The 14,077-nt window shown below is 36.5% G+C and overlaps 1 protein-coding gene across 3 annotated transcripts in view; it reads right to left on the bottom strand.

Annotated features, from left to right (window-relative positions):
- Positions 1-14,077, bottom strand: part of LOC149802656 (sodium- and chloride-dependent glycine transporter 1-like) — a 57,545-nt gene that overhangs the window by 18,536 nt on the left and 24,932 nt on the right. The window contains exon 1 of one of the 3 annotated variants that reach the window (XM_089952021.1): positions 6,099-6,247. The exons of the other annotated variants lie outside the window; for them this stretch is intronic. Within the exon in view, the coding sequence (XP_089808147.1) occupies positions 6,099-6,237 (139 nt within the window). The 5' untranslated portion in view covers positions 6,238-6,247. Of the gene's footprint in view, positions 1-6,098; positions 6,248-14,077 lie in introns of those variants that run through there. 3 annotated transcript variants of the gene reach the window in all.

The following is a 14,077-nucleotide window of genomic DNA, read 5'->3' as shown; positions in this document are numbered from 1 at the left end:
GATTATTGGTGTTAAAGTGTGTTGAAACATTAGAGAAAAACTGAGGATCTCTATAATTCTTTATATGAAAGCGATGATTATTCATTCTCTTAGAAACTTGTTGTAGTGTTTGTCCAACATATTGCATGCTACATTTTTTACAGGTTATTAAATAAATCTCATCAGTTGATATGCAGTTAGTGTTTTCGCGTAGAGAAAATACCTCTTGTAATATTTTGTATTTATTACTGAGATTCAAAACCAATCACGCGACATTTAATACGAATGTCAATTGGTTTCCTAGCAAATTCTGAAAACAGGAAAGCAACTGGCGTGCTCTTTCTGAGTTTGTGATATAATTTAGGAATTAGGTGTGAACATTTTCAATAATCCGTGTATCTTTAAACCCCAAACTTCACATCCGTACAGCAAAATAGGTAGAACTTTGTGGTGGAACATTTGTAACGGTAAATCTAATGGAATGTGCAAGTTGTTTATTCTTTTGTTTAGAAGATACAAGGCTCAGTTTGCTTGTTGAAGATTGTTTAATAGCTTTTAATAATCTCCGATTTGGGGGTAAAATAATACCTAGGTATTTAAATTCCTCATAAATATAGATAGTATTTTCGCCCAATGTAAATTGAAACTGATTGCAAATACGCGATTTAAAAATTAATTATCTTTTTTGTCTTTGTTAATTTGACATTTACTTTTCAGATTTGGTCTACCCAAATAAACCATCCAAAGACATTGAGGGAAACTTGAAAAGAAACAACAGCAGGAAAGCATGCAGTCTGGTCCAAGTTCTAACAAGAACAAAACAACGGCGGGTTACCTCCTTACAGGACAAAGCCGGAAACTGCCTCACAGAAGAAAGAGATATTCTGGAACGATGGACAGAGTACTGCGCAGAACTTTACAACCACCGAGTCACAATAGATCCAGAGGTAGTAAACGTCCCTCCAGCAACTAACAATGACAACCGCCCTTTCATACGTGAAGAAGTAGAAGCCGCAGTGAGATCTCTGAAAAAGAGGAAGTCAGCAGGAGTGGACAACATCCCAGCAGAACTGATTCAAGCTGGGGGGGGGGGAGAGAAGCAATGACTAGCGCCATCACTAACATCTTCAACAAGTTCTGGCAAACAGGATTGTTGCCATCACAGAGAACCCCATCACTAATTATCACCCTCCCCAATGAAGGCAACTTGCAACAGTGCCAAACCCACCGTTCAATCAGTCTTATAAGCCATCCAAGCAAAGTCATGTTAAGGATACTGCTGACCAGACTAAAGCCACAGGCTAAAAAGATCATTGCCGAGGAGCATGCATGGTTCAGAGCAGGGTGCATCACAACAGAGCAGATCTTCAACCTCAGGATACTGGGTGAGAAGTAGATCCAACACCAGCAAGATCTGTACCACGTCTTCGTGGATTTCAAGAAGGCATTTGACAGGGTAGGGCATGCAGCCTTGTGGACGACCATGAGACTGTACAACATCAATACCAACTTCATCACAGTAATAGAGCAACTCTATGGCAAGGCTACCAGTGCAGTATACTTGAACGGCAGCATAGGGGACTGGTTCAGAACGACAGTCGCAGTCCGACATGTCTGTCTGCTCTCACCCACCATATTCAACATCGTTCTGGAGAGAATTATGGCCGACGCACTTGAAAAGCGTGAAGGGATGGTCAGCATTGGAGGCAGAACAATCATGTTTTGCCGACGATTTTGATGGACTAGCAGGAAATGAGCAAGAATTAACTAGCGTAGTAGAGAGCCTCGACAAAACCTCTGCAGCCTACGGCATGGAAATCAGTGCAGAGAAGACCAAAATGATGACCAACAACACCAAGGGCATCAGCACGGACAACAGGGTCAAAGGTACGAAGCTAGCAACAGTCAACAGCTTCAAGTTTTTGGTGGCAACTGTAACAGATGAAGGATCGATGCCTCAAGTACTCTCCAGTATTGCACTGACAACAGAAGCGCTGACAAAACTGAAGCCCATCTGGAACGACAAAAACATCGCACTGAGTTCAAGGGTCAGACTGATGCACTCACTGGTGATCTCCATAATTCTCTACGCCTGCGAATCATGGACCGTAAAATCTGACTTAGAGTAATGGATACAGGCCGCAGAGATGAGATGTTTCCGAAAGATCCTCGGTGTCACATACAAAGACAATGTCACCAATGACGAAATACGGCAAAGGATAAAACAAGCCATTAAGCCTAACGATAACCTCCTGATCACAGTGAAAAAACGTAAACTGTAGTGGTATGGGCATGTCTCACTATCATCAGGACTTGCCAAGACAATCATACAAGGCAGTGTAATGGATATAATATCCTTTTTCACTGCAGGGACTGGTAGTGTAATGGTTGTAATGTCCTTTTTCATTGCAGGGATCGGTAGTGTAATGGATATAATGTCCTTTTTGATTGCATGGATATGCAGTGTAAAGGTTGTAATGTCCTTTGTCATTGTAGGGATCAGTAGTGTAATGGATATAATGTCCTTTTTCATTGCAGGGATCAGGACTTGCCAAGACAATCATACAAGGCAGTGTACAAGGAATTGGAACGAGAGGCAGGCAAAGAAAGAGGTGGGAAGATAACATTCGAGAGTGGACAGGCTTGACATTGAGCGACACACTGAGAAAGGCGGAAAATTGAGAGAAATGGAGGAAACTGGTTGATCGGTCTTGTGTGGTGCCCCCAACAGTCTACCAGACTACGGGACTGATGATTATGATCATGAAAGAAATATTTAGCTTTCTTAGAAAGAGTCTGTATCAGTTTCAAATACAGTATCATCTGCAAGTAGTAAAATCAAATTTAAAGCACATTTCGGTGTCAGAACCTTCTGTTCCTAATGTATTCCAGTTCAATCATTTTCTTGTATGAAACACTCCAGATTGTTCAGAAACAGTGAAAATAATATCGGCGAAAGATTTTCACCTGTCTTAACACTTCAATGAACTTTATTTTTAAAAAACAGACAGACTATTGTCCATTAAATTTGACACAGTATGTGATATTTTTATATAAATTGAGAATAATTCTTAAACAAACTTGAAATTTATATGGTTCGTCGGTAATTTTCTCTAAAGACCCGCCCTCCAAACCGAAATATAATCTTTGCTAAAATCAATGAAGTAGCAAAATAATTGTTTCCGTTTCTAACTAACTAGAACAGCTAAGAATAGTAATCGGTCGGTAATTCTGGGGGTTTGATAGGATCTCTGCAATGCTTATACAATGGCCTTATGTCTTCAAGCCATGATTTTGGTATAAAACTATCTCAAGTATCAAGTTGAAAAAGGAGATTTACATCGGCATTAATAAATTTGATATGTTTTTAAATATTCATTGAGCATATCATCATTCGAGCGGGTTTTGTTATTGTTTTTATTTTTAAGATATTTAATGATTTCCTCAGTTATCGGATAATTCAGTACGTTATCATCGTTGTCAATGTCGATGTTACTGGGCATGTCTTCATCAATGTTCTCATTATAATCTTATCAAAAGGAAAATGGTGTAGCTACAAAGGTTTATTTTTAGATAGACTATTGTAGTTTTTACTGAGATCTTTAGAGCATAGGAAGCTTCTTTCGTCTGAATCGAGAACTATTTTCGATATACTTGAACAGATATTAATTGTGGTGTCTTTATCCCTCTCCGTTTTATCTGAAAGTGCAATCTGTATGTTTTTATGTAAACCGTGTACTTTTTCGGTATCACTGTTTTAATAAAGTCGCATTCATCCTACCTTCTATTCTTTATATCCACTACATTTTTAAGCGAGTCATTCTGATTCTTTGCAGTACCAGTGACTTTTACTTTAGTAGCCACAAGCGAATGACCGTCTAAATAGAGTCACGTTCATCAACATTAAAGTTGTCAAAGTACTTAAGAGTTTGATACTGGGTTTGACAGGAATAGTCAATAATGGCAAGTATATGAAGGAGACTGCCAATATTGAAGACTTGTATATGTATCGGTAGGCGACGTTTTGGTTCATGAGTAAAATAGAATAGCCATATACGGTTTTTTTTTATTTCCTGCTGTCATTGGTTTCCCCATACACCAACTGTCTTTTGATCCCTGCGAATTGAACAACTGTATATATTTTTGAAAGCGCCAACAACTGTTTCCAAGTAAAACTTGGGTATAATGACCGTCAAATGAGCCATTCCTCCGTTTTACAGCCATATGTAATCTATGACTCAGTAATGAAATTATTTTGTCATAGTGCACAAAATAAACTAAAACGGAGATATACGATGAATTTAAGTGAGGAGGATACAGTGATCATACGTTGAACAAAACTTTGGGAAACAACAACACATACGCGTATTCTACACTTTTTGTAAAATAATGCATATAAAATAACAATAATAATAATAATAATAACTAAATATATTCAGTACACGATATTTCTTCAAAAAACGATATTTAAATTGAGGTTACGTGTGTACATAAGCCAATTGTTACTTTTCATATAGGTGGTCGATATTGATAAATTTATTTAACACATATAGTATTAACCATGTTGCAAGTTTGGATTGGCATTTACTAATGTAAATTGTTCTTTCTCGCAACAGTTCTTCAAATAATTTAAATGGTTCATGTAGAGATGATTTATCAGCTACTGTTTGGGTAAAAATAGATCACCACCACAACAACACCATCCACTCACCGTTCCACCCCAAACAAAAAAAAGAAAAACAATTATATCATCATGTATCAAGCAATACATTTTGCTTGAGCATGCATTTTGAGTCTTGTTCTTCTTTCAAGAACTTATTTTTATCGTCCTCTTGCTTTAACATTCATCTTGGCATTTTAAAATCATTGTGTGAGTTTACTATTATTTTTCTAACTTCAACTCTACGTGGATTTTTCTTCATTTTAAAGTTACCTTTTTGGTGATTTGGCAATGGTCCAACCTATTGATCAAAGAGTATGGAAGAAGAAACCATTCGTTTGACAGGTCTAAATGTTTTAGATCGAATATTGCCTCTTGGTGGAATGGAAAATATGAGCAAGCAAGACTGTAGTTATGGAAGTGAAATTTTAGAGTTGTTTGGTTTCGAAATGAAATCTGGAAAATCCGATCAGTTAAGTCAGGAGAAGTAACACAACGTAAACATCCATTAGAGCCTTATCATTACACACACACATACACACACACACACACACACACACACACACACACACACACACACACACAAACACACACACACCATAACGATTTCTTGACAAATAAGAAATGCACGTTATTAACACCTAATTAACCATTTTCGGATGCAAGTTCTGATGACATGAACTTGAATAGATGAGTATAATCAAACAGAAATGATCTACCTGTGAAATTGGATACGCTGTGATATACATTTTCTATTTTATAATATAACAGCAAACACAGACTATGATATACATTTTCTATTTTATACTATAACAGCAAACACAGACTGTGATATACATTTTCTATTTTATACCATAACAGCAAACACTGACAGTAATATACATTTTCTATTGTATACTATAACAGCAAACATAATGACATATCCATTTTCTATTTTCTTCTTAAGTTAGAACATGTCTTTATCTCTCAAAAAAAAGAATGAAACCGTTTTAAAAATGATTCTAAAATAAATAGCAATATTTTCGAAGAGGAAATACTGGATAATTTGATAAAGACAAATTATGTAAGTCTTTCATGTTTACTCCTCTGAAATTGTGACCTAGCTTGTATAAATTTATAGGATCATAACACAACACTTCGGCCTCGAGTGGTCGAGTGGTCTAAAGCGCTCTCCGTTACGGATCACTGCCATCTCACCTATGTCTGCGTGGGTTCGAGTCTAGGATTCGGCCAATGTGGGTATGCGAGAAAGCTTGCCAGTAGCTTGTTGTGGGTCAGTGGTTCTTCCCAGGGTTTTCCCGGGTTCTTCCTCCACCATTAATACTGGCCACCATGCAGAGCCTAAAATGGCGTTAAACGCAACAACAACAACAACAACAACACAACACTTCAACAAAAATTCGAAATCGTGTGCATACATGTGTGTCTGCGTGCGAGAGAGAGAATGAGTTACACTCACGCGTGCACAATGGTGTATTCCACCAGTTTCCGCAGGTTGACCAGGTTATAGGGCTCGAGAAAGAGTGGTAGACAAAGTACAGTATCCAAGCCATAAGGATCCCATCATAAAATAGCACCACAAATGACATTGCAATCATTAGAATACCGAGCCCTTCAATGGAAAAGGACATTACAACAATAATAATACTAATCACTGCAATGGAAAAGGACATGACAACAATAATAATACTAATCACTGCAATGGAAAAGGACATTACAACAATAATAATACTAATCACTGCAATGGAAAAGGACATTACAATCATTGCACTACCGATCCCTTAATGGAAATGGACATTATATACATTACACTACCGATCCCTTAATGGAAAAGAACATTATATCCATTACACTACCGATCCCTGCAATGGAAAAGGACATTATATCCATTACACTACTGATCTCTTAATGGAAAAGAACATTATATCCATTACACTACCGATCCCTGCAATGGAAAAGGACATTATATTCATTACACTACCGATCCCTTAATGGAAATGACATTACAACCATTACACTAATGATCCCTTAATGGAAAAGAACATTATATCCATTACACTACCGATCCCTTAATGGAAAATGATATTACAACCATTACACTACCGATCTCTGCAATGGAAAAGGACATTACATCCATTACACTACCGATCCCTGCAATGGAAAAGGACATTATATCCATTACACTACCGATCCCTTAATGGAAAATGATATTACAACCATTACACTACCGATCCCTGCAATGAAAAAGGACATTACAACCGTTACACTACCGATCCCAGTAATGACAAAGGATATTACAACCGTTACACTACCGATCCCTGCAATGAAAAAGGACATTATATCCATTACACTACCGATCCCTGCAATGACAAAGGACATCACAGGCATTACACCACCGAACCCTATAACAACAACAAGAACCATCACAATACATGTACCGAACCCTGAAATGAGAAAGGTCATTACACCCGTTAGGCTACCAGTCCCTGAAATGGGGAAAAGATATTACAATCATTACAATACAGGGTGTTATAGTGGGACAATATGTCTCAATCTTCCTTCAAAATAATGCATGTGATTTCTTTTTTTTTTAACTAGCCAATGTCTTGCCACAATTGCGAAACCGAAAAACTAGACGTGATAGACATCGAATAAAATTAAAGGAAAATAAAAGTACGTAAAAGATAATAAGTCTTATTTTGTTCGTAAGTAGCAAATAATATGATTATGACATTTTTGCAACATCATAAGGGCTGTTCATATGCTTTTGATTCTTGTTTAATTTTTTTGTTGGGGGGATATTGTTCGACAAATCGAGATACGATGCCTCTGGAGTAGTATACAAACACAATCTTGAGCATAATCGTAATTTTAGAATATTAGTTACCTATTCGTGTATTGGTACTAGAACACCCAAGCCCATTTCTATATTAGAACATTAATATTACATGGGATACATGCAAGGGGAATGAGACCAAAACCCAATATACTTTTAATATAAAAAAATTAATATTAACATCCTATGATAAGGGCAGGAGAACACAACCAACACACTTGTAGTATTAGAAAATTAATATTGCCATCTAGTATTGTATGGCAAATACACCCGAGGATACTTGTCGTTTTCTTTCTAAAACTATTATTACAGTCTTTTGTATAGGTACGAGGATGTCCCAAAGAAAGAACTCCAGTTTAAAAAGCAACAATGGAAACACAACGAACACACTGGTTGTTGTTAAAATACATCCAACACACTCGAATCCCTAAATAGCACTCTAATCTATTAATTGAACATTACTAATAGTAGGAACGTGTTCGCATGTTGTGTTTTCCTTGTTTTGTTAAAGAAGAGTTGTTCCTTTGCAAAATACTCGTACGCCTACAGGATATCATAATACACAGATAATTGTACAAGGTGTACTTCTTGTATTCATATATCTCTAAAAGAGATATTTAAAAGTTAGAAAATAGTGCGTGTTATAATGGTTGTATTCTCATACCTCTTCTGATAATAAATATAGAAGAAACACAACAGAGATTTTAGGTTTTAATAGATGTTATTACTAACTCCATAATATTACTACGTTTACCCCGTTCGTCACACGTGAGTGCATGCCCTTTGTGCCCCAAAGGGCATGCACTCACGTGTGACGAACGGGGTAAAAGTAGTAATATTATGGAGTTAGTTGCCCATAAACACTAAAACATAATCACGCCGACAACCAATCTTCCAACCATATCCTCAGCGAGTCTCATATATTTGGTATGGTACATATTGGTTAATAATTTGGGACAAAGGGGATCTGTAGTCGTTTACTATAAGGATTGTTTACAAAGTCAAAATACATAGCTTACTGGTGTGCTTGAGTATGGATCTCAAACAATGTTTACTGTACTGATATTTTATTATCAAACACGTATTTGTGAACGTGAAACGTAACGAAATTAGTTTTCTGGTAACACCGGCTACGCTGGTTACTATTGTGAATACCATTACACCAAGGCCAAACAGTGGTTGCCGTGGCAAGTACACAAATAGCATCTACAACCTTACATATACACGTATATTCCAATAGCAACGCGGTTCTCTTGGTGATTTCAAATCGTAGCTGTTGTTCCGCTTCGATTATATTTTCGTGTCAATAACATTGAGGGTCCATCATAATTCTTCTAATAATAATATGATCGTGAAATAAAATTGTTCGACATGCTGTCGTTGTTCAGGTGCAGGACGCATGCGTACTTCTAAACAATTACCTTCTTTTGCTGATACAATGCCAGCCGATGATAGAATATATCTGCCTGGGGAATATTTAAGTCTCCTGCAACTGTGCGTTGTGGGGACCCGCTACCACGTTCATATCGAAGCCTTTTAATTGCTCCTATGTTTAGTGTCTTAAACGATCATTTTGTTTTTCGCCCAAGAATTGTTGTACGGACAAGTGCGCATAGTGTATACGAGGGTTGGTTAACACGGTTTTCATACAGAATTGCATCAACAAGTAGAAAAAATCACTATTATTGTTTGAATTACTGGTCAGTCGATCCCACAACACGTCAGTAAGTTCTGCTAATGGAAGGCAATTTGCTTATTCCTTATTCGTTTACGAGATGATATATGGCCTTCAATCGCCTTTTTCAAACCCATGCCGTTCCGATTGCCTGAAACGCAGCCCCTTTTGCAACCGCAGGAGCCGTAGCAGCTAACAACGCTGGAACGGCCGCAGGGAATGGAAATATTCCACCGGTATTTTGCATTTGGTTCGCCTCGTACTTGGAAACGTTAATATTACTAAGGTGTTACTCTGTTTGGCAACGTTAAGCTGATTAAATTGTATTTGGGTCAACCATAATGAGTAACTTCCAGTACTTTGTGATTGAAAAAGCCTTAATGTAAGCCCGCAATCGTTTTGTATTTTGCTCCTTATTTTCACAGCCTGGTTGTGGATAAGATCCACTTTAGACCCGTGATAATACATTATAAGTTTAGCTGAAAACGTAACAAGTTCAATTACTAGTTTGACAAAACCTTACTAGATTTCCACTGGTGCGTCAATAACCCTCATTCGACCACCTACAACTTCCAACAACAGAAAGAATCACAGCAATGCTTATGTAATTGTTCAGAGCAGGCGGAGCAGTAACACAAGCAGGAAAGTGTATATATACCGCAGACTGCTTACCAATCGCCAGATTTTACAACGAAAGCAATAAATCGAAGTCTTTTGGGAGAAATCCGCAGAACTGTGTCAACATTTTGAGTCACGTCCATGAATGATAACATCTTGTGATATGCATGAGAAACATGATTGTGGCCAAAATCAATACTTATTTCATCGGTGGGTTCCCGATGACCCTTCAGCCGCAGGAAAATCTTCAGACACTCCTAAATTGTCAAATATCATTTTAGTACGGACCTGGCCACGACTTTTCAGAGTTACGTCTTGAAATACTATGAATGCATTATAGCGATGACGGGTGTCCAGAATTATTGAACAATAACAAACGTATTTCTGCATCCATTATAATGATAATTAAATACATCCATAATGTTAATTTCGATAATATAATTTCACGTAATCATCACTGTAACAGGAAAACCCGATAAAATAGTTGTAACAATGTCAATATTCCTCAAACATACTTAGGTTCCGTTTATATCAATGAAATATTGTACACTGCTAAACATTATGAGCTATTTTAGCAAATCCAACCTTGTCAACGCGATGGTAATTGGTTTTAATGGCGATGTTTTAGACACGTTTTCCGTCAATTTCCAATAAAACTTCACACGGGAGAAATTACTGTGACGATTCATGTACTTGTAACTCTGTTCAGTCTTTAAGGTTTGCATTTTTAATCAGGAACGAATGATAGTGAACATTGTTTTTGATTCGATCTAACGTCAAAGGCGCGTCAAAGTCTAATATAGAATCGGATAGTTCCTCAAATTTTGCCATTATTTATACATTATCGGTTTCATCTAATACCTTTTTCTGAGACGGTTTTCCAGTCCAGTTTTCATCACTTCAGTTGAGTCCTGGTCAAGACATATTGGTGGATGGATAACTGCAAAACATCTGACTCCAACGTATCAAAATTCGCATGGAACTTTTCAGAAATTTGTGTTGCCTTTCACTTAATGTCACTGAAAACAATGGTTTTCACGGAAATGTTTAAACACTCAAATATCGCGTAAATTACTTATTTTCCTCTTATGTTGCACCTCGGCGAATTTCAAAGCATTTTTACCGGGTCTAGTATGAGTATAGGCTGAGGATTTCAACTGACTAAAAAATTACGGACACTCATGTTCTCAACTAAAAGATTTTAGAGAAACAACTGTTGCCTGAAAACTAAATGCAGGCAACGGTTGCATGCAATCCGTGTACATTTATTCTTGCTGTGTTGGGTAAGCAACCAGGAAAGACTCTTGATTCATGACTAATGAGATTGCGACTCTGACCATTCATAATAATTGTCAATAACAAATGAATCTGAGCCCGCCCATGCGATGTTTTACTTTGTATATGTGGGGATAATGCAGGAGCATACAAACATTTGTTCCAAGCGAACACATTATCAGCGATACTTGGATTAAGTTCTTCAGACTTTCTGGTCTTAGTGACCCGAGCCCGAAATTTTATTTCGACAAAATTGAGTTGATTCATATATTGCTGGTATTTCCGCGGCTGGTTTGTGTTGTCGCCCGCGGGATGTGAAGCTGTTGCTGGTGCCTATGCAAAGCAAGCGGCTGTCAAGAAGTTTCACGTTTATTACAGACAGCGGCTGTCAGCGTTTTTCACGTTTATTACAGTCAGCGGCTGAATATTGGTTAGGTATGGAACTCGATCCTGGAATGGTATTTATGGGATGTATGCAATTCAGTTGCGACACATCTGTCAAAAGTCCACATTAAACCTGCAAAGGCTTTTTTGCCCGACCTCTCAAGAATGTGTTTAATGCCGTTGTCCATTTCAGCATTAATAGTTATGGTGTCTTTACGATTTAACATGATAAGAGGACCACAGTGAATCCACGGGGTTGCGATTTGAAACCCGTATTTGTCTGATCACTTACGATTAAACGGCATAGTCGAATGTGAACCACGAACTATATCTGCTTTAACTCCTGAGGTAACAGAGAGTTGTAAGAGCGACATGACTCCAGGAATCATCTTTGATTAAATATTTTTCTAGCGTCTTTGCCTGGTGCGTACGCATTGGGAATTATTGCAAGCTAATTTTCAAAATCACCATGACGTTTTTGTTTTGTTATTTGTTTTGTAAGTGAAACTCAGGAACATGGGCTCAATCACAAACACATTCGACTGCCTCAGCTGCGATAGTAGCTATGATAAATCAGTAACTTTGTCCTTAATTATTCATGCAATTTCTACTCGTTTGGTCCATGTAGGAATTTTGATATTTAATCGTGCTGTAGTTTCACCAAAGTGACCTAATGGTCTGACGAGGTGCAACAATAAGACGTAATAACAAAAGCTTAGCAAATTTTCTTCTGCAGTATATTATTTGTATATCACACTCATGTGCTGTTATTTCAATTATTGTGCTGTTAATGTTGTCGTTACAACTGACTGTGGTTCATCTGAGGGAAGTGGCTGTGGTACGTGTGCGGGTCATACTAGTATTCGTACTCCCCTCTTGCTCGAATTGCCTCAAACTTATGTATTTTTTTTTGATCGATGTTGCCGAGTGTTTCTACAATCATATTGTCGGGTGTTTCGACAATCATAGGTAAAGCGAATCTTTGCCCGCGTGCACAATAATAATCGCAAACATATCCGCCTGATTACGAGACTTTACACCGATATGACATTTAAGGCAGTGTCGAGCACCAAATAACGGTAGTGAATGCGGTTGAGAGTATTCATAATGACAAGTTCGGCCACACAGTTCTTTTTTTAAAAGGCATGTACCTTTCACATTGATTGAGTCCTAATATATATATATATATATATATATATATATATATATATATATATATATATATATATATATATATATATATATATATATATATATATATATATATATATATATATATATATATATATATATGTATATATATATATATATATATATATATATATATATATATATATATATATATATATATATATATATATATATATATATATATATATATGCAATAAACTGACAACGAACACTGCGAAACTAGTATCTAGCTAGCCTGACTGTTTAATGAGTCTTTTTCAAAAGCAAAAGACAAAACATAGTCAAGACAAACAAATGTTTTATTTGTTTGTCTTGTCTATGTTTTGTATTTGCCTTTGAAAAAGACTCATTAAAGTGTCGACAGCGCTCATGCTGGCTAGATACTAGTTTTGCACTGTTCGTTGTCAGTTTATCGCATTTATCTTAATCAATCCCTGACACATGCGATCCCTCGCTGGATCCAGTGCACTTGAAAGGATTGTTATTCGCCATATGATTTGTATTCTTTATATATATATATATAGCATGAAATATTGTTTTTCTATCCCCTCATTTTACATGCAAGAATCTCAAGAGTACTGTATTCCTGGTGTTGAATTTGAAATTACCTATAATTATTTTACCATCCTTAAGTATTGCCTACATTAGTTCTTTATCTTCACATCAAAGAGCAATGTCAACATTTCATGGAGTCTTGTATCGTTTCTTCATATATTTTGTTATTACAAATTAATTAATTGGTATGCATAACTCTGACTGCCATTACTTTTTATGCTGAAACCATTTGATAATATTTATTGGTACTGGATGGACTATATTTGAAAATTATCTCATCGTTACCTTATTCGCTGCTCACTTAGTTATATACAATGGATGACCTACTCAACGTCAGCGACTTTATTGTTTCATGCAAAATATCATATAATGACTTTTCACTTTTTTCCTCATAAGACTGGCCAAGTCTAAGTCGTTGCGCTTCCAAGATAATTCCTATATCAATTCAATTATAAAGAAGCTACGGTAGCGTCTTTGAAAAGTCAAAACTCTTTTGGGCCTCTTTTTCAAACATGCATGATGCATTTACACGAAACAGCGACTTAATATTTTCTGTAACGTTAGATGCTCTCTACTGGTAATATGGTCCGAAAATTTGATATATTCATAAATTCTTTCGAAATAATATATACATCAATCTGTGAATTTTGTTCATTTATATAATATACCGCTCTAATTATTTAATATGAAATTCTCACACAATCTCTTTCACAGTGAATAAACATAAAATAAAATACATCAACAAAAAATGTTTTCAATGGAATACGCAATATAATGGTGACCAATAATCATACCTGCAGTAGTATTTATCTGCGTAGAAAAGAAAACTCAATATATGTAGTGTAGTCCCAATCAAACATATAGGCCTTAATACCAGAAGATTTAGATTACCAAAATCTTTACA

Source organism: Sinohyriopsis cumingii, chromosome 3 (assembly GCF_028554795.1).
Source record: "Sinohyriopsis cumingii isolate HCF-2022 chromosome 3, ASM2855479v2, whole genome shotgun sequence".
Classification (NCBI taxonomy): Eukaryota; Metazoa; Mollusca; class Bivalvia; order Unionida; family Unionidae; genus Sinohyriopsis; species Sinohyriopsis cumingii.
Note: the sequence above shows the minus strand (reverse complement) of the source record. Positions and strands in the feature narration are given on the sequence as shown.